Source organism: Desmodus rotundus, chromosome 6, assembly GCF_022682495.2.
Source record: "Desmodus rotundus isolate HL8 chromosome 6, HLdesRot8A.1, whole genome shotgun sequence".
Classification (NCBI taxonomy): Eukaryota; Metazoa; Chordata; class Mammalia; order Chiroptera; family Phyllostomidae; genus Desmodus; species Desmodus rotundus.
Window position 1 is genome coordinate 94,617,130 of NC_071392.1, and position 20,256 is coordinate 94,637,385.

General features: G+C 64.4%; 1 protein-coding gene and 1 long non-coding RNA gene across 5 annotated transcripts; both read left to right on the plus strand.

Moving 5' to 3' along the window:
• Positions 1–3,907: 3,907 nt before the first annotated feature.
• Positions 3,908–12,547, plus strand: LOC123479688 (uncharacterized). Of its 2 annotated transcripts, XR_008427210.2 has the most exons (4): positions 3,908–4,032; positions 5,501–5,603; positions 5,856–5,960; positions 11,876–12,547. It is a non-coding gene; the product is annotated as an uncharacterized lncRNA (long non-coding RNA). The 2 variants fall into 2 exon arrangements; XR_006655383.2 differs by lacking the exon at positions 11,876–12,547 and having other exon boundaries at positions 5,856–9,092.
• Positions 12,548–12,688: 141 nt separating this feature from the next.
• Positions 12,689–17,481, plus strand: HRH3 (histamine receptor H3). 3 transcript variants are annotated; one of them, XM_053927350.2, is made up of 4 exons: positions 13,844–14,202; positions 14,293–14,459; positions 15,543–16,300; positions 16,415–17,481. In XM_053927350.2, exons 1-4 carry the CDS (start codon positions 13,929–13,931, stop codon positions 16,458–16,460), a joined length of 1,245 nt encoding a protein of 414 aa, XP_053783325.1. In that variant the 5' UTR covers positions 13,844–13,928; the 3' UTR covers positions 16,461–17,481. The 3 variants fall into 3 exon arrangements, with proteins under 3 accessions (XP_053783324.1, XP_053783323.1, XP_053783325.1); XM_053927349.1 differs by lacking the exon at positions 13,844–14,202 and adding an exon at positions 12,689–13,277 and having other exon boundaries at positions 15,543–17,481; XM_053927348.2 differs by having other exon boundaries at positions 13,843–14,202; positions 15,543–17,481.
• The last annotated feature ends 2,775 nt before the right edge of the window (positions 17,482–20,256 follow it).

The window sequence follows — 20,256 nt, forward strand, 5'->3', positions numbered from 1 at the left end:
GCAACATGCAAGGATGGCAAAGGATCTTTCCCAGCCTCTTCTGCCTGGAGAAACCAGAAGGAGGCGGGGCTGGGTCTCAGAAACAAAGGCGTTGCCATGGTTACCCCTGAAGAAACCAACTTGAGCAGGAGAGGAAAGGGTGTGGGGAGCATGCTGGTCCCTAAGCCGGGACACGGACAAGGCTGGTTGCCACGGAGATGCTTGCAGGTTCCCTGGCCCACATGGCCCAAGTCTGGTGCAGAGTTCTAGAAACCCACCACCCTCTGTGACCCTTACCCTGGCAAGTGCCTAAGACTCTGACCCCCATGTGAAGGACATGCCCTAGAGAGCAGAGGCTCAACCTACCAGTTCAACTCTTGACCATGAACTTGGGGGTGAGAGAGCTGGGGCCTGAGGAGAGGCTGGGGTCCAGTGAACCTCGGGTCTGCCCATGGCCCACCCGTGTCGCCCCCTTTAAACAGAGGCAACAAGCTGGGCCCCCACCCGAGGCGGCCTCCTTTCGGCCCGGAGGCTGGGATTGGGCGAGAGCCCACCCTCAGTCGGTCGGTGCCTAGGTCCCACTCTGGGGCCTTTTCCTGATCTCTGCTCGCTATAGCAGCTAATTCCAGAGGCAAAATTCCCCAAGGGTGGGATGAAGAGGGGGGCAGAACTGGAGACAGAGGTTTGGGCCATGAGGTCACGACAGGACAATGGTGACAATGGTCACAGAACTGGGTGACAGTGGACATCACCCAGTGCCTGTGATCTATACGCCTCATCCAGTCACACATTTGCAATAGCCAGCTGAGTAGACCCTGTGTGACCCCATTCCCACTTTTCAGGTGGGAGGAAGTGGCCCCATACCGTGCAGCCCAGTGGCCTGGCCCAGCCCAGAAGCTTGTCAGAAAGGTGGAGCCCTGCCCGCACCTCCTGAACCAGGATCTGCACCTGAACAAGATACCCAGGTGTTCCTGGGTGGCTGGGACCTCAGGGAGCTCCTGAGTCATCATACAGCTAACTGACTACCTGCTCCAAGGTGGGGGTCATCACAGGGTCGAGCACTTGGGCCTGGCTCACACCCAGAGTCCTCTCAGGACCCCAACGGGCCATCTGAATGTGGCCCTGGGTGTTTGAGACGCGCTGGCCTAACAGACCATCCGGTGGGACCGCTTCCAGCAGAAACACCCTCAGACCAGGCCGGCACCGCTGAGCAAGTCCCGCAGTCATGTCCGTCTGGGAAGGGTGATGGGAGCCCTCATCCCAACTTCTTCTCAATCAAAATCAGCGGATATCATGGCCCACGACCACCCCCCCACACACACACACACAGAAGGCGATCCGGCCTCTTCTCCAAGGCCAGCGGACCGTCTGGACACACAGCCTGGCATGCTGGGGTCGGAGGTCCCAGCAGCGTGGGAACAGGTGCCCTGGGTCTGCCCTGAGGAGGCAGAGCAGAGGCAACTGCTCCCTGCTTTGGGTGGGGAAACTGAGGCTCAGAGAGCGGAGCAGCTGGCCCAGGGCCCCACAGGAGAGCAGTGCAGCAGCAGCAGCAGCACTGCCCACAGCCCGCTGCCCTTTCTCCCACTTCACTCTCACCTCCCCAGCAGGTCTCCCGGCCGGCCGAGGCTGATCTCTTATCTCTATCTGCGGCCACAGCCGCCTCCTGGGCTCCAGTGGGGCTGGGCATGCCAGGATGCTGAAGCCCAGCATTACTGACCGACCTTTGGCCCTGAGGAGCCCGGCCCGGGGCTCGTGCCTCCCCTGGCCACCCCATCCCCTTCTGCGGATTGCCAGGGGACCTTCTCCCCAGAGGCAGCCTGGGCAGCCACAGGGCGGTGGCCCTCACGTGGCCCAAGCTGATCCTTCCCCATGAAACTTCCCAGCCTCCTGTGCAACGTGACAGCACTTGGCACCCTGTCATCGGAAGTGAGTATTTTTAGTGTTGAACCCACCACCTGAAGAGCGACAAGTTATCAATAGCAGCCTCAAAGGGCTTTTTCTTTTCTTCTCCCGTGGCTTTGGGACCCGAGCGGACTGCGCCCGTTAAATTCTGCCAGCTTTTTACCCCGCAGCTTTGCCACGCCTCAGCCTGGCCTCCAGGAGACCAGCCTGGCCAGGAAGACGTGGGCAGGAGCCGGGGAGAAAAAGGGTAGAGCAGAGGCCATGCCCCAGAATAAGCAGGAATGAGGGGGGCAGGTGACTTCCTTCCACCTGGACCCCACTTCCAGCTCCAGTAGCCCCTCTAGCATTTGTTGAGCACTTTCTGTATGCCAGCACTGGGCCACGCACCTTTCAGTGCATAGTCTCTGTCCAATGTCCCAGTCACCCTCGGAAGCGTCCCAAGCCAGGAGCTGTGGAACCCCAAGGCCTTTCTGGCCATTGTTAGGTGTTTCTGGAGGAAAGCATGTCAAATGGGTCTGGGAAAGCTATTTAAACAAAGCCAGCCAATGCCTCCCACCTGCCCCAGGGCAGGGCTTCGAGGGCCCTGCCCACTCTGGTGTATGTGCAAGGCTCTGGGATACAGAAGGGGCCTGCTGCAAACCCAAGATTTATTAAAACTGGGAGACTTGCCCCTGGCTGGTGTGGCTCAGTGGATTGAGTGAGGGCCTGTGAACCAAAAAAGGTCGCAAGTTTGATCCCCCATCAGGGCACATGCCTGGGGTGTGGGACTGGTCCCCAGTAGGGGGCGTGCAAGAGGCAAACGATCTATGTACTCTCGCACATTGATGTTTCTCTCCCTCTCTTTCTCTTTCCCTTCCTTCTCCTCTCTCTAAAAATAAATAAAGTCATTTAGAAAATAATAAATAAATAAATACTGGGAGACTTTTCTATGGAATGTCTTGTAGGATGCTGGAGTGGCTGTCCACCTTGCTGAGGGCACATTTGAGTCAACTTGGCTGCCTGCCCTTTAGAATTAGAGCTACAGGGCAGGTAGGGTACCAGGCATCACCAGGACCCAGGTCCTATGTTATTGTACCATGCTTGTAGTGCTGGCTTCCAGTCTCATTGTCAGCTCACGGCCCAAAATGGCTGCTTGTGCTCCAGCCATCACATGCATGTTTGGCAAGAAAGAAGGAGGAAGGGAAAGAACAAGGGCAGAGGTGGTTTCCTCTTGCAGTACCTGCACTGCCCCACCAGGTGAGTCAGCTCTCTCTCTCTTTTCTTAAAGATTTTCTTTTTATTATTCATTTTTAGACAGAGGGGAAGGGAGGGAAAAAGAGAGGGAGAGAAACATCAGTGTGTGTTTGCCTTTCACACGCCCCCTACTGGGGACCTGGCCTGCCACCCAGGCATGTGCCCTGCCTGGGAATCAAACCTTCAGTCTTCTGGTTTGCAGGCCGGAGCTCAATCCACTGAGCCACACCGGCCAGGCCTGAGTCAGCTCTCTTTGAGGATCTGACCCTGAAGACACAGCAGGCACTTCTGCTGACAACTCAGCAGCCCCGACTTCACCCCATACTGCCCCTGGTGCGACCGCGGTTTAGCTGAGTACACACTGCCAGCCTGAACGAAACAGAGCCCCCACGGGAGAAGATCATGGGTGGCCACCTCTCAGGACCTATGCAGACTGCTGACACCACCCAGAGCTCTGTGGCCAGGGCTGCCTTCTACCTCCAGGTGTCCTCCAGCGTCGGCCAAGGCAGGCCCAGCATTGTGGACACTGTACGAGGTGTGGGAAGAGGGCAGTGCCCGGGCCAGGCAGAACTCTCCGCTCTCAGTCCCTGACACCCTGGCAGCATAAAGCCTGGGCCCCCACTGCGCATGGCCCAGGGGCGGGCGGGGCAGGAGCTGCGGGCTGTCCCGGGTCACTGAGGTGCCCGAGGCAGGTGGCCTGTGGTTTCTGTCTTCCTGGGTGTGCTCTGAGGGCTGGCAGCTGGCTTCCTCTCACAGTACCTGCTAGGCACCTACTGGCCCTCCCTCATGGGTGGGCGTGGCCAGGACATGGGCCGGGGGAACACGGGGTGAGCAGAGACCCTGGTCCTCCTCTCTCCACCCTCCCTGGGGGCTCCACACAGGGATCAGTGAGGCGGGAGGACGACAGCTGGGCTGCGGGTAAATTTAACTTACCGGAACTGCTGGCCAGGGAGCTGCCAGGCGCGGGGGTGGGAGGGGAAAGTTCAAACAGCCTGGGGAGCGGGGGTGGGGGTGCGGAGGGTAGTGAGATCCATTTCTCTTCCTGCCAGCCGGGAGGGGGCTGGCGGCAGGGCCCCCCCCCTCCATTCCTGGCAGGAGCGCCCGTGCTCCGCAGGGCGGGGTAAGAGACAGCCGGCATTTGGGTTCTCCTGGGGATAGGCATGCTCCCCTCCCCACGGTTCTATCCTTTCCATACGTGGGAGAGGAAGGCAGGGGCGGGGAGGAAGGGGAAGGGGGGAAGCCAGCCAGGCACGCCCCAGGCCTGCCCTCACGGCTCAGGGTGGAGGGGTGAGGGGAGCCCCAGCAGGCTGGACTGCGGGATGGGAGTGTCAGGGCTCACAGAGGGGCAACCTGGATGGTCCTGGGGGGCGCAGTTCTGGGCTCAGTGGACTACTCTGCTCTCACCATTTGAAATTCTTAATTTGGGGGAGGGGCCCACGTTTTCACTGGGCACTCGGCCTCCCATTCTGTAGTCGTCCTAAGTGAGGAGAGCTCAGGACAAGATTTGGGTCCAGGTTTGTTCTTGGGAGGAGGCGAAGGGGCTGATGAGAGGCCTCATGCCGGCACTGCCCCTGTCCAGGGAAGGCAGTCCGCCCCAGAGTCCCTGGCCGGGGGCGCAGGGGAATCTCAGGGTGCGTACTCTCCAAGGCACCTAGCCTGGCACCTCCATTCACTCCCTGGCTTCAGTAACAATGTGACCTTCCAGGCTCCTAGCCCAGCTGCACATAGTAGGTGCTCAATAAGCTGCTGGAAGGGGGGGCAGTCTGTTCTGGGCAGATGGCCAGGGGTGGGGATGAAGCTGGCACCCTTACCCAACTCCAGGCTCGGCAGCTTGCTAAGAGAGAGTCTGTGTGAACCTCAGTTTCTCTGAGGAACTCATGTGGGTGGGAGGACATGGGAGTGGCCCCCTGTGACAAACAGCTGGTGCTCTGCCCCAAACCCTCCTGTGGGGACCCCCACCCCCAGGCTGACCTCACCTTGAGCTCCAGACGGGGGCACATGACTGGACATTGGTGCATCAGCCTGGTCCAGGGCTGAGAGCAGTGGGATGTCAGCCTGCAGGTGCCACACGAAGGGATGGCTGCTGTGTGAGCAGGGAGCAGGCCTGAGCTAAGGGCTGACAGGGTCTCTGGGGAGAGGCATGGGGCTCCTGGATCCAGCCATGCCTGAAGGAGGTGCACCACCAGTGGACTGCCACGTTCACGCCTGTGGAGCCATGGTTTCCATGCCCTGTTCTCCATACATGGGGAGGACAGGCACCTGTCTGAACAGGCCTGTGGACCCCTCCTCTCCCCATCAGGGAGCTCCAGGCTGGGACTACCCTCCAGCTGGTGCGCAGGTGAGCCTCCCAAGGACAGACTCCATGAAGCCCCTGATTTGCCCCCAGGTGGCTCGTGAGCCCAGGAAGGAGAAGAGCCCCCAGGAAACCTCAGCACTTCTCACAGAGGTGTTCCCAGCTCTGCGGGAGTCCACCGAGCACACTTAGAAAGGTGAGAAGATGCCTGGAGAAGGTGGGCCCACACTGAGGTCTGGCAGGGGTGGGGGACAGGGCAGGGGGTCCTGCAGGAGTGGCAGGCTCCCCTTTACCCAGGGCCATGGGCAAAAGTCAGGTGGGCCCACTGTGGCAGTGTGGAAGGCGGAGCTATGGCCTGGGGCTCGGGGCTGGGACTCCACTGTCCTTGGTCAACACAAAGATCTGAGCTGGGTGCGCCTGGCCTTGGTCTTTGGTGGCCTGTCCACAGGACGAAGCCCAAGAGCACAGAGCCACCTGGCAGGGCAGGTCCTGAACAAGCCAACCAGCCTCCTAAGCTAAGCCCCAGCAAGACCGAAGGAGGCGCTGCTTCCAGGTACCCCAGCCCTGCTGCCCCGCCTCTTCCACCTGTTGAGCTCCTACCTGCCTTTGCCTCTGGCCCTGCCCAGCCAAGGGGCCGCCCAGGAGAGACAGCTTGTTTCTGGTGTTTTGTAGCTGAGATTCGCACCCAGATGGGGCAGGAGGCTGACTCTGGAGCCGTCGCCTGACCTCTGCCCTGGCCCAGGGTCTGGTCCCACAGTCAGGGCACCGTGGAGGGACGGGGCCTTTCTCTGTCCCCACAGAGAGAGAGGGGGACAACTGCCAGCTTTCTCCAGGAGCCCCCACCCTGCTCCACGTCAGAAACATGCCCACCGAGACACACAGCCAGGCCCACACGCCACATACAGACACACACACACACGCCACAGGCCCCACTCCTGGGGGTTGCCCAGCCCCCCCTTCCTGCCTCAAGGCCTCAGGAGACGCCTCCATTAACTGGATCCCGTGCCCTCCACACTGAGGCAGCAGCTCATCAGTTATCTCCCTGACAGGCACAGGCTCCCCAGGGAGCCGCCGAGTCCCCAGGGGTGGTGCGGAGTCAGCCAAGGCACGCTGGGGCCGGGCCCTGTCTCCTGCGGAAGCAGCTCCCTCATGAGCCCCTCCTTGCAGCCCCTGTGCCCTGCAAGGCTACCTCTGGAGGAAGCGGGGCCCAGGGCGCCATGAGGGAATGTTGGCCCAGGGGATGGGGCCACACACAGGAGACACCTTCCCACCCACAGGGCTGCAGAAACCAGGGGCGACCTGTGGGTTTCTGAGAGGGGAGGGGCGAGGGGGCTGTGGGGCCGGTGCCAGGTGGGGCTGAGGATGAAGAGGCCAGGGTGGGACTGTGGACCTGGGGCCTGCAGAGGGGACCGGGTCACCTCATTGGCACTGTCATTAGGGCCACCCCACCTGGTCGCTGCAGCAAGGCCCAGCACAGGACGGGAAGCTGTGGGAAGGTCAGGCTAGGACCTCGGGTCCCTGCTCTGTGTCCACGGCTCTGTGGGCAGAACAGGGGTGCACTCCGGGCGGGGGTCAGGACCTCCAAGGGCAGCCAGCAGTGGGCCAGGGGCCGGCCAAGGGTCAAGACGGAAGAATGGTTTGGCCCTCCAACCAAGGCTGTGGGCAGGGAACTACGGCCTCCCCGGGGAGGGGGGGGGTCCCCCATAGAGCTCTCAGCGTCCAGCCCTCAGCCCCCAGGTCTGTGCCAGCCTCCTCAGCTCTGCCACAAAGCCATGTTGGGAGTAGGGCAGAGGCCCCTCCCAGGACCCCAGGACCAGCTGCAGGGAACAACTAGGACTCACCCTGCCTGACACCCCTCTCCTCCATGCTTCTCGTGCCCTCCACAGGGATGGTTCAGATGACCTTGAGCCCTGACCCCCGACCCACACTGCTGCAAGCTCAGGCAGCACCACCAGGGTTATTCGAGCCAGGCAGACTGGCTCGTTCTGGGGAGCAGGGGGTGGTGCCCCCTCTTGCTGGGGAGTGAAGGAGAGGGTGGGAGCCACAGGGAGACTCTCCAGGAGCCACCGTGCCGGGAATGAGGACACCCGGGAGGACAGATGGGAAGAAGGGCTGTTCTCCGAGCCCCTGGCTGCAGCCGTGTCTGAAGCACCCCCCCACCCTGGGTTTTCCCTGATTTGGACAACAATGAACACACCACAGCAACTATGCCCCGGGCTCTCCCGTCCTCTCCCTCCTTCGGGCCACCTGGACCCTGGCCCAAGTCAGCCCTGGCCCTGAAGGTAGGGTCATCAGACTTGTCTTCCAAAGCAGTGGCCTCCATGCTGGTCACGCCCTGTCCCTGAGTGTCTCGGGCTGCACTGAAGCTGGCTCAGAATGTCACCAGGAAAAGAAGACCAGGAACAAAACCGGAAAATCTGCACTTCTGCACCGAAATGAGCACCGAAATGGGAGAGCAAACGTTGCCTCCCACAGCGGGTCACAGCGCTGGCCTTGGCCGTGTCCGGCAGGACAGTTACCAGCGGCTGGCCTCGGCTGCCCAGCTCCTCATTATTTCTCATTAGTGGGCCGTGTCCCCACGCACGGGGCAGAGCTCTCAGGGACGGCGCCGGGCCTGCCGTGGTCAGAGGAAGAAGGTTTTTCTAGCACAGGGAGAGGGTGCAGGCAGAGCCAGACACGGGATGCAGGAGACAGTATCCTGCCAGCCTGACGCTGGCGACCCGGACTCTGTCTGCAGCCCAGAGCTCCTCTGGCACCAGACCCAGAAGGAGGCGGGCAGGCCGCCGCTGGGCCAGGCTCCAGCCGAGGGGTCCCGGCCTGGCGGCCTCCTCTCCACTGGTCCACTGGGCACCGGCACCGAGCTAGACACTCTCCAATCAGAGCACCCCCACCCCCAACCAGCTTCTCCCACCGGCTCCCAGCTCATCGCCCTCAGCACTGTTCTCCGGGACTCAGGAGCCGAATCCCTGCAGTCAGCCATGACCCCTGTCTCTCTCTCTCACCCCTCACGTGTCAGCTTCAAAGACCCCCACACCCTGGCTGTGTGGCCCAGTCGGTGGGAATGTCGTCCGGTGCACCCAAAGGTTGGGGGTTCGATCCCCGATTGGAGCCCATGTGGGAGGCAACCAAATTGATGTTTCTCTCTCTTTCTCCCTTCCTCTCTCTAAAAAAGAGAGAGAGAGAGAGACCCAGGACCTGGCCAGGTGTGTACCCCACTGGCCACCATCATCCTCTGCCGGAGGACTGCGCAGCTGCCCCCCTCCCTATGCTCCAGCGCGGCCCTCCTCCCCGGGAGGGACCTCGGCACAGCACACCTCTGGTGCCTCAGGCTCTGTCCCCAGCCCATGGGGACCCATGCAGGGGTACCTCTCCCCTGGGGGGACACACAGAAGAGGGGGCCAAACGGATGGTGCTTGCCCCTCTGCCTTCCCTGTCCAGCAGACACCACCTCAGCTGTCGCCTCTGCAGGGGCAGCGGTAGACCTGGGCGTGGCCCACGCCCTAGTTCCTTCAGGTCTGAACTCTGGTTACTCTTCCTTCTCAGGCTGGGGGGCCGCACGGTCCTGTCACAGTGTCTGTCACTCAGGGACACCACAGCGCGGAAGGGGCCCTGAATTCTGAGCGTGCGTGCCCCAGCCCTGCCTCCTCCTGCTGATTGGGACGGTCAGCCCTCCCTCCCACCCCCCCCACCCTGAGAGAACTGGCACCTCCCGCCTGCTGCTCCCCGTCGTTCGAGGGGCTCAGCACACAAGGAGGCAGTAGGAGCTGAGTGCACAGAGGCCTCTCCTGTGGACCCTTGGGGAGGGGACCTCTAACTCTGCGGAGCCCCGAGGGGCCGAGGCACAATTTCCCCAGTGGGTCCCTGGCAGGGGGCCCATGGGGCCAGGCCAGCTTCCACCCTGGGCTCTGGATGCTCGGGCTCTTCTTGCTGGAGACGCTGTGCTGTGCATTACGCCACATCCTGCGGGGCGGCACCCACCTCCACTGCTGTGCCCTTGGGAGGCCCTTCCTGTGTCCCAGGAAGTGAGTGGCCCCAGGAGGAGGAGGCAGAGGGCCACGCAACCAGTGTGTCCTTGTCTGGGAAGTGGGTCCAGGGCTGCATGGGACTCCACACCTGTGGACCAGGCCCCCTCGAGCCCCCAGGTGGGCAGGGTGGCGGGTCGGGGATGGGGAAGCCCACCCCTGAGCAGGTATGTGAGGGCTGTCCAGTCCCGCAGGGCCCTATGTGGCTGCCTCACCACCAGGTGGGGGTTGCTTCTCCTGGAAAGTATGCCACATGGGGGGCTCAGCGTGGTCTGTGCGGCTGGTGGGTGGACACTCAGAGGTGCCCCAGAACCTGGAGATATTCTCACCTGGGTCCCTTCAGGAGTCTGAAGTCCCGCCCACTGGGAGGAGGTGTCCCTCACCTCCGCTCCAGCTCAGCAGCAGGCCCCAAAGGCGCTGCTGCCAGGGCCTGTGAGGCACCTGCACCCACATGACAGGCTCTCCTGAAGGGGGCGCCGTGCAGCACACTGGCCCCATGCCCGGCCCTGCTGCCCTCCTCCCTGACAGCTCCTGGCACCTGCACACGCACTACCTAGGACTGTGTGCGCAGGCTGCTCCCTCACAGCGACGGCAGGTGCTTGATGGTCGGCACCGGCTGGTGTTGGGTGAGGCCCGCGGACAGACAGATGGACAGTCACCTGGCAGTAGGCGAGCTGGCTCCTGGGGGTGGGCTGCAGGCTCTGGCTTGGCTGACTGGCTGGGGTGGGGGATGAGCAGGGCATTCGCCTAGTAGTGTCCTTGTTGGACTGGACACATTGCTCCCCAAATGCTGGCTGTTTCAATGATGGAGAAACTGGGCCACAGGCCACTCCCTCGGCGGGGGGTCGGGGTGAACTGTGAGTAGGGGCTTGTCCTCTACCCTAGCCCTTAGCCAGCCTTTCCCAGGGTTCCCACCATCCTGGAGCCTGGATACTCCACTCTTCGGGACAGACGCCCCCAGGGCAAGATGTCCTTTGGACACTGAACCCCAAGGGTTGGTGCACTTGCTGGCCTCAGGGGCCTTGACCTCAGGACTTGGCCAGGGGTGTGGCCATTAAGAGAGTGGTGCTGGCCTCATGTGACCTTGGGCGGTGGTGTCCAGCTCCATACAGGGTCCCCTGGTCCTACCCACCTCTCAGGGTGATCAGATGGCATGTAGGGGCTGAGAGGGGGCACCGACCCCGGAGCCAGGCCCATCCTAGACCCCTGGGCTGGCCTGGCCCTTCCCGCCCTGAGCCTCACAGCTGGGACCCCAGAACCTAGGGCCAGCTGAGCCCAGTCCCCACTCTAGCTGCTGCAGGGTGAGAGGCCACCAGGGAGAGCCCCAGAATACTGACTGTAAAGGAGCCACCTCCAGGTGGACACCCCCTTTACCTGGCCCTGCACCCCGGACCGTAAACCACACACTCCCCAAGGTGGGACCTGAGGCTGGCGGGGGCGGGGGGGGGGGGGGCGGTGCCCAGCCAGTAAGTTCGAGAGGCAGAGTCCCTCTCGGTTCTCATTTGAACCCACCTCCCAAGGCCAGGCCAGGGGAGGGGGGACGCTCACGCAGCCCAGTCTGGCCAGGGCCGGCCTCAGGGAGAAGCAGGGTCTGGCGAGGTCCAGCCTGCGGGGAGTGGGAGACAGGGAGCCAACCCAGGTCCAGAGGCTCAGGGAGGCTTTATGGTGGGAGCCCTGGGTCTAGCTGCCCTTGTGGACCACAGGAGAGCTCTTCACCTTGGCTGGAATAGGTGCCCAGTTTTGGCATGGCACTGCCTACCCATTATGTTGTGGCGTGTGTGGTGGGCCAGCAGCTGGGGGGGTCCCGTAAGGGGAGCAGGCCCTGCCGGTGGGCAGGGGGCACATCCAGGTCCTCACAGAGGGCTCCGGGAGGGTGGGCTGCAGCTTCCCCGAAGTGCCCCAGCACAGGCTGCAAGAAGAGCTGGAAGAGGGGTCCCCTCTGGTGGGGTCTGGGGTCTCCTCCCTGCAGCCAGTCCAGCCCTCCACTCCCCAAAGTTTCTGAAGCACATCTTGGGACTGCAGGACCCAGAGCCCACTGTGAGCACAGGAGTGCAGTGCAGCGTGGGCCAGCATCCCAGCCGCCTGCAGCCCCTGCCCCAGTGCCCCAGCCCCAACCCACACGCAGACAAGCCCACCGCTGCGTCCCTGCGGCCCAGGCAGGCGGTGGCCAGCACGGGCATGGACAGTCCCTGCTTCCCTCCCCCTCCGACGCTGTCCCCTTCGCTGTTGCTGCCTGGTGTGTGTCTAACTGTCGTTGCGATCCCCCAGACTGACGCTGAGTGGCTGTTTCCCTGGTCTGTGGGTGTCCGCCTGTGTGTCTGTGGGCGTGTCTGTCTGTCTGGCTGTGTCTGCCGCGGAATCTGTCCTTGACCCTGTCTGTCTGAACGTGACTGCGGGGGAGGGGCGCTGCCTTTCTTAGCATCTCCTCCCCCATCCCTCCCCGCAGGCGCTAACGCAGCGACAGCCGCCGCCTGGCTGCGCCCTAGCGCACTGACCTCGTCTGTCCACGCAGCCGTGACCACACCACCGCGCTGTCCGCTGGGGGCCCTGTAGCTGGGCTCCGAGCTGCTGGCCGCTACCCCCTCGGCTTGGGCCCTCCCCCCGAAGTGTGCGCCCCGGTGCGGTGGGTGCGCTCCCCTCCCAGCGGGGTCTGCTGGCCCCTCATCTTTTCTTATGTAACTCCACATTTGTCTGCGCCTTGTGGGTCACCCTGGACTCTACGCTGGGCCTTGCCCGCGGGAAGACTGAGACCCAGAGTCCCACGCAGACGGGGAGCGGAGCGGACCCGGCCAGGGCGCAGGCCCTTTAAGACCCCTCCCACCCTTTCTCTTAAAGACGTTTCTTTCCTCAGACCCGCTTGACCAAAGGACGAAAGAGGAGGGTCTGGCGGGGCCAGTGCTCCTGAGTGCAGGGGCAGGTGTTTTCCCCACCCCCACTCCGGTCCCCACAGTCCTCCCGGCTCCCGACAGGCACCAGCCAGAGATCAACGGGGCCGAGAGGGCACGGGGCCGGCCGAGCGGCCGAGAGACCGGATCGAGTGCTCATGGGTCGGCTGACAGCTACAGAGCCCCCAGCCCCGCCCCCGCCGCTCCCGGCCCGGCTCCCAGCCTGCAGCCGAGCGCACCCGGGCTGGGCTCGGGCGGCCGGTGGGCACGCGGCGCTGTCCGTGGTGCTGCCGGCGCCGGGAGGGGCGGGGGCGGGACGGGGGCGGGGCGAGGGCTGTAGCCAATAGCGGGGGTGCTGCGCTGGGCTGGGCGGGGGGAGGCGGGCTGGGCGCGGGGCGCACTTGGCAGCGCGCTGCGCTCGGGGCGCACAGACGCTCCGGCAGCGGCTTGGGCTCCGGCTCTGCTCCTGCCCGCTTCGGCTGCAGCGGTCGCGCCTCTGGCCCCACTCGCTCGGAATCCGCCCGTTCCCTCCGCGCCGACCGCCCCGGCCTAGGCGCCCGCGGACCATGCGCCGGGCATCCCCCGGGGAACCCGGCCCGGCCGAAAGCCCGCAAACACCAGGCTCCCGGCCCGGGGCCCCTTCCGGCCGGCCGACCGGCGGTCCGCACCCTGCCCCGCGCCTCGGCGCCGCGTGAACCGGCGGGGCCATGGAGCGCGCGCCACTCGACGGGCCGCTGAACGCGTCGGGGGCGCTGGCTGAAGAGGCAGCGGCGGCAGCGGCGGCAGGGACGCGCGCTTTCTCCGCCGCCTGGACCGCCGTGCTGGCCGCGCTCATGGCGCTGCTCATTGTGGCCACGGTGCTGGGCAACGCGCTGGTCATGCTCGCCTTCGTGGCCGACTCGAGCCTCCGCACCCAGAACAACTTCTTTCTGCTCAACCTCGCCATCTCCGACTTCCTCGTGGGTAAGGCCCCCAACCCCCGCCCGAGTCCTTGAGCTCCCGGCCCGCCCGGGCAGCGGGAACTGGAGCGCTGAACTAGGGTGCCTTCTGCTAGGGCACACGCCCCTGTGGGGGGCCCCGCCTGGGGAGGGCGCGTATGGGACTCATGAGGCGGTGGGCGCGGGCAAGGTGCCTTGCCTCCCTGCAGCGTAAAGGAGGCTGGGGAGTGATGTCCCTGGGGAACGGGACAGAACAGGCGGGCCCTCGGAGAGGCGCAAGGCGCAGCGGCCCAGGAGCAGCTCTGGCTCCTGCAGCAGCCAGACAAAGGCTGGGGCGGACTCGGAATGGGCGGAGGGGGCCGGGCGGGAGGTTGGGCGGAGGTGACATGGAATGGGGGGGTTGAGAGCCGTGTTGGGGGAGGGGCTGTGGGAAAGGCAGGGGTGGGGGTGGGGAGAGGCTCCCAGGAGCGCGCTCTCACGTGTCCGTGAGCTGCCGCGGGCTGGGAGGCGGGGCGCGTGTGGTGGGGGCCAGAGCGCCAGACACCTGTTGGGGCTGCGAGGAGGAGCGTCTGGCAGACGCTCCAAGCGTGGCTCAGCTTCGGCCAAGTGCCCTGTGAGCCAGGAGAAAGGCTTTCCTGGTTTCTGAGCTGCGGAGGGAAGGCTGTCGGAAGCCAGGATGGGGTCTGCCATCCAGCCGGCCAGAGGAGACGGAGAAAATTCTCCTTCTTCCTCCCTTTGGGGGCTGGAGGGCTGGACAGAAGGAAGCCTGGGCAGTACAGAATCCAGGATCAGAGGCTCACTGTACCCAGAGCCCCCCAGCTCCCCGCAGGGTCTTCCCTCCCACCCGCAAGTCGAGGGGGCGCTAGTGGAGCTGGGGGGCTGGGAAGAGGTGGAAGGCCAGCTCCAGAGCAGAGGGGGGTGCCTAGGAGACTGTGGAGTAGGTGGGGAAGGTGAGGTTGTGGCGAAGGCCGGTCCCGTCTGCCTCTGCACTGCGGCGGGTCCGAGCCCAGCACGCCCAGAACTGCCCCACTCACCCACAGGAGCCTTCTGCATCCCCCTGTACGTGCCCTACGTGCTGACCGGCCGCTGGCCCTTTAGCCGGGGCCTCTGCAAGCTGTGGCTGGTGGTGGACTACCTGCTCTGCACGTCCTCCGTCTTCAACATCGTGCTCATCAGCTACGACCGCTTCCTGTCTGTCACCCACGCGGTGAGTTCTGGGCCTGGGGGCCCGAACTCATGCCCGGGGGTGGGGGTGTCAGCAGTGGCCCCAGGAGGCACGCGGCAGGGGATAGCCACTTCTGAGTGGTGGGCACAGCCGGCTGAGCTTGGTCCCCACCAGCCTCACAGCTGACATGCCAGGGACTCTGTATGGCCAGCTGCCCACGCAGCAGCCACATGCTGCCCGAAGGGCTGGTCCTGGGACGGGCGGGAGGCAGCGTCTGGACCTGGCACCCAATGTCCCTCTTGGGCAGGTCCGAAGTCCTGGGAGCTGAGGGCAGATCTGGGCCAGAGGCCCTTGGTGGCACACTCCCTTGTGTGTGTCTCTGGGTGTGTCTCTGTGTGTCTGTGAGTCTGTGTGTGCCCGTGAGCTCCCAGGAAGAGAGGCATCAGTTCCTGGCTCTGCACGTTTCCAGGAGTCGGGGCCCTGGGCTGCCAGGGTTTCTGGCATCACTGCCACACGGGCACGTGGTTGGCAGCGCTGGGGTAGAGGTCTGTCCTTGCCCTCTTGTCTTCTTGATGGCTTTATCTGCCACCCCACAGGTGCTCTGCTTGGAAGCTACATGCGCCTGCTTAGGGAGAGGGGGACAGAGTGCACAGAGCAGGGGGTCGGGTCCGTAGGCCTGGGCCGGACCCCTGCTCTGCCTCCTTAGCCAGTCCACCTGGTCTGTCCCTCTCACTGAGCCATCAGGAAACAAAGTGGGGACAGTAACAGGGCCATTGAGAGGGTTAAAATGAGGTGATATCCAAAAGGCATTGTGCATGGAGCCCGGCGGCCTGTGGGTACTCGGGAGACAGGGAGGGGGGATAACAAGCGCCTTTGGGGAGCTCGCACTTGGGAGGTGGCACCCATTGTGCAGCCTGGCTGTGGGACAGCATGACAGGCACCAGCCAGCCCAGGGCTCCTTGTGGGGGGCGGTCAGGGACAGAGAGGAGAGGGGATCGACACCCCTGCTGGGTGCCCAGAGAACCAACCAGAGGCTGCCGGGCATCCCAGGTCCTGCCGCAGCCGGTGGCAGCTGGCCGGCCCAGGCTCAGTCCCTTCCCTCCTGACCCCGCACGCCCACCACAGGTCTCCTACCGGGCCCAGCAGGGTGACACGCGGCGGGCGGCGTGGAAGATGGTGCTGGTGTGGGTGCTGGCCTTCCTGCTGTACGGGCCGGCCATCCTGAGCTGGGAGTACCTGTCGGGCCGTAGCTCCATCCCCGAGGGCCAATGCTATGCTGAGTTCTTCTACAACTGGTACTTCCTCATCACGGCCTCCACGCTCGAGTTCTTCACACCCTTCCTCAGCGTCACCTTCTTCAACCTCAGCATCTACCTGAACATCCAGAGACGCACCCGTGGCCGGCTGGACGGGGCGCGCGAGGCGGCCGGTCTGGAGCCTGCGCCCGAGGCCCAGCCCTCTTCGCCCCCTGTGCCCGGCTGCTGGGGCTGCTGGCAGAAGGGGCGGGGGGAGGCTGTGCCCCTGCACAGGTGCGGGGTGGGGGAGGTGGTTCCTGGCCCCGAGGCCGGGGAGGCGGCCCTGGGGGGCAGTGGTGGGGGCACCGTGGGCTCGCCCACGTCCAGCTCAGGCAGCTCCTCGAGGGGCACAGAGCGGCCCCGCTCTCTCAAGAGGGGCTCCAAGCCGTCGGCGTCCTCAGCATCGCTGGAGAAGCGCATGAAGATGGTGTCCCAGAGCATCACCCAGCGCTTCCGGCTGTCGAGGGACAAGAAGGTGGCCAAGTCGCTGGCCGTCATCGTGAGCATCTTCGGGCTCTGCTGGGCCCCGTACACACTGCTGATGATCATCCGGGCCGCCTGCCACGGCCGCTGCGTGCCCGACTACTGGTACGAGACGTCCTTCTGGCTGCTGTGGGCCAACTCCGCAGTGAACCCCGTCCTCTACCCGCTCTGCCACTACAGCTTCCGCCGAGCCTTCACCAAGCTGCTGTGCCCCCACAGGCTCAAGGCGCAGCCCCACAGCTCCCTGGAGCACGGCTGGAAGTGAGCTGGCCCGCCATGGCCGCCACTCCTTGTTGCGCCCCGGTTTCCTGGGCAGCCGCCCCCCAGGCGTGAGCCACGCCTCGTCTTCGGCCACCATGCGCGAGTGCCGTGGGGGCCTCTCTCAGACCACCTGCCTGCAGCGGAGGCAGCTTGGAGGGCGGGCCGAGCTTGCTGCCTGAACTGGAATGGGGGTGGCCGGTCCTGCCCCCCAAGTCCTACGTCCACCTCAGGAGGGTCTCAGCCACGATGTCCACCCCCCACAGACAGTGACAGCCAGTGGTGTCCACCCTTCCCACAACTGCTGCTTGGCGTTCTTCCCAAAGCAAAAGCTTGGTGTGTGCTCGGGGCTTCCTGACCGCAGTTGCCCCGCATGGGCGCACTCCTGCACGCACTGCGACACCCGCGCACCCTCCCCGCCTGCTCCCCATGAGCCTGGCCGCCTGCTCTGCTGCTGGCTGTCCCTGCTTCGGTCCCGGCCGGCCCTTCCAGCCCTCTTTCCTCCGACACCCGCTGCCCCAAAGTGCCGACGGCCCCCCGGGGACTCGCTGCTGCTTTTTGCTTTTCCATTCTGGGTGTCTCGGGAAGACAAAGGAGAAGAAAACACATCTGTGAACTCTCTGTTCCTCGGATGTTTAATCAAGAGAGACAAGATTGCAGAGCAGCTCCGGGCAGGATTGGCAGGTGTGGGCTCCCACGCCCTCACGCCTCCAGCTCGTTTCCGGCAGGGCTGTGCCAGCTGCTCCCGCCCCTGCCCCTGACTGGTGGCTGGGGGAGCGGCTGGAGCTGGACGCCTGCCTGTCAGCTCCACCAGTGTGTCCTGGGGCTGGCGGTCTGGGGGCCCTGGCCCTGCCCTGGGGATCCTGAGGTTCATGGGGTGGTTGGCCAGGACCGGAGCTGGGGTGCCAGGTGGAGGGGCCGCTTCGCCACGTCTCCTGCACCCATGGGTGCCCTGCATGCCCCACCTCCCCTGCGCCCGCTGCACCGGCCCTGCAGACCCCGAGGCCCACAGTAAAGTGTATTTTTTATTGGTGCTGATTCCTGAGAACTTTGTTGGAAGGGGGTGTGGGCTTCAGTGGGGCCCTAGGAACATGAGACCACTCAGCGGGTGGACCTGAGGCACAGGCCTGCCCCTCCCCTGGTCTCAGTGTTCTCTTCCAAGTGGGGGACCGCCATGGGGGGACCACTGTGGGAGGAAAGAGCAGCCTGGCCAGTGCACCAGGGTTTAATCCTAGTAAGGGACAGGTGCCCAGCAGGTCCCCCGCCCGCCCCATCTGAAGCAGCCTGCTGCCCCCAGAGGCTGTCATCGTCCTTGGCCATGACCTGGCATCTGCGGCTCTTCCAGGGGTGGGGGGGCCGGAGCTGAGCCCAAGGGGTGGGTAGGGCCCAGCGGAGGGAGGGGAGGCACCTCTGGTGGGGGAGCCGCCCAGTGCAAAGGCCCAGAGGCAGGACTGAGGGCGCCACGTGGGGAGAAGCACCCGACGAAGGCCCCACGGACTCCAGAGGCCCGACCAGCCCCACCCTGGGGAGCTGCACTGCACTTCCACATATTCCCCAAGAACCCCCCAAACTTCCTCCAGGTGCCTCGGCTGGCACCCCACCCCCTCGGTCCCTGTTGGTACACCCCAGGACCAGTGTGGTCCGGACAGGCCCCTCCCTAATGACCCAGGGCTCCCCTGGAGGCTGTCTGGAGCGTAGGTGGCAGTGAGCACCGGGGATGGTGGCACGGGGATGGTGGCCACTGTCTCCGGGGCCCAGAGCTCAGGGGAGCCCCTGTGGGCAGCTCTGTCCGCCAACTAGCCATGGGTCCCCCCACTGCCCCGCAGGACCCAGCCTGAGCCCCCTGCCGGCCTCTGTCCTGCAGCCCACGGCCATCTGAGCAAGGACAAAGGACCCGCTCTCCTTGCCGACAGCATCGCCAGAGTGCTCACGGCCCCTCCGCCCAGCCCGCTAAATGGCTACAAATTGGAGGATAAAAGCACAGGCTTTCAAGCAATTTTGCCTTCAATCTCTGGGAAGTGCCACTCCGCTCCCACACGGGGACGGAGCTGCGAAGCGAGTCGCAGAGCTGATTGGACCTGGCCCTGCAGCAAACAAACACGCCAGGGGCCTTTCTCCTCCAATCCCACGCTGGCCTGGCCGCAGACAAAGCCTGATCTGCCCCCTGCCTGTCCCCCGCTGAGGATGTTTATTGAGCACCTACTGTGTGCCAGGCCCACAGCTAGGAGGCACATACACAAACAGCGAGCAGGGAAGCAGGGTCACTCTCATGGGAGGTGGGGACCAGAGGAGCTGCCCAGCTCACACGCCCAGGGGGCCTGAGGAGGTGGCGTCTCATGCACTACACAAGCACAGCTGCAGGGGGTGGGGTGGGCGGCGGCTCCCTGAGAGGCACGGGCTGGGGGCTCAGCAAGGTCCAGGGCTGGCTTGGGCTGCAGGGGCCCCAGGAAGAGCTTCTGGGTGCACATGGGGTGCGGGCCCTTCCCCGCCCAGGACCAAGACCCTAAGTTCTCAGGGTACCAAGCAGGCAACACCTGACCCTTCCTAAAAAGGCCCAGTTAATCATTGCTGCCTTGGGGGGCCAGGGCCATGGCGGATGGGGGCTGGGCTCGCCCTGGCAGGGCTTCTGGAACGGAGATTTGGAGGTCCACGTGGCTGTCTGGCCCCTACCTCCCTGCAGTCCCCCATCCCAGCCTGACCCAGTTGGGTTTGGGGGTGCAGACTCTTTCTACTACCACGCACTCTGGAGCACCCGAAGTCCACCTAGATGCCCACTAGGGGTGCTCACACTGTCTGCTCTGCAGATGCGAGAACTGGGGTCCCAAGGCGGGGACGCAGCTGCGCCTCCCACTCGGCAGGCACTGGGGCCAGGACACCACCCACTCCTCTGTTGGGTTCTCCCCTGGGCACCATCTCGGTGCCCCCCGGAGTGGGAACAGTGGGGAGATGCGCCCTGGAGGTGCATCCTGGGAGGGCTCCCAGGAGCCTGGGGGTCTCACAGGAGGACACTGCCCCTGGGGAGTGGGGGCTTGTCCCAGGTGGCACTTCAGTGTGAAGTTCGTCAGACAAACCCCGGAGGGGCACAGAACTGTCCTTCAAAGGAGAGAAAAGAAAGGGACGTGAGGAGGAGGAGGACAGCTGCTGTGGGAACCGCACTGAGCTAAAAATGCATCTGACACCCCAAAGCCACACGGGTTTCCATATCCGGGCCGATTTGAGGACCTGTAGGTGCTTGCATGGTCAATGCTGGACGGTCTTCAAAGCGTCCAGCAAGCCCTGGTTCCCAGCTGAGCTGTGGGAACAGTGACGGGGAGCCCTCCACCCCCGCCCTGGGCCCCAGCCGGGTGGCGCCTCCCACGTGGCAGAATCTGGCTTCTGAGATGCCAGGAGGGCAGGCAGGGGCTGAGCTTTCTCACCAGCCCCTCCCTGGTGCCCCTCAGGGCCACCAGGCTTCCTTGGGATGGTGTACACCGTCCTGGCCTCAGCAGCCACCCTGTACTGTGGAGGGAAGTGGGAAGCGGCAAGGCCTGGAGTCCTGGTGGGGACAGGGCCCAGCTCCTGCAGGAGGGTGGGCAGAGCCACGGCCGCAGGATCGCCCAGCCCGTGGTCGCGTTCCTGGCTGCTGGAGGAGGGGTGCTTCCCAAAGGAGATTCCAGTCCAGAGCGCGGGCCGCTCCCCTCCACTTTCCCCAGCCCTTTCCTGAGGCCCCACTATGACAGAACAGGAAGGAAACGACAGGTATCCGCAAAGACCAGGGGGGGCTTGAGAGCTTCCACAGAGGCTGGTGGGGGGATCTGGGGGGG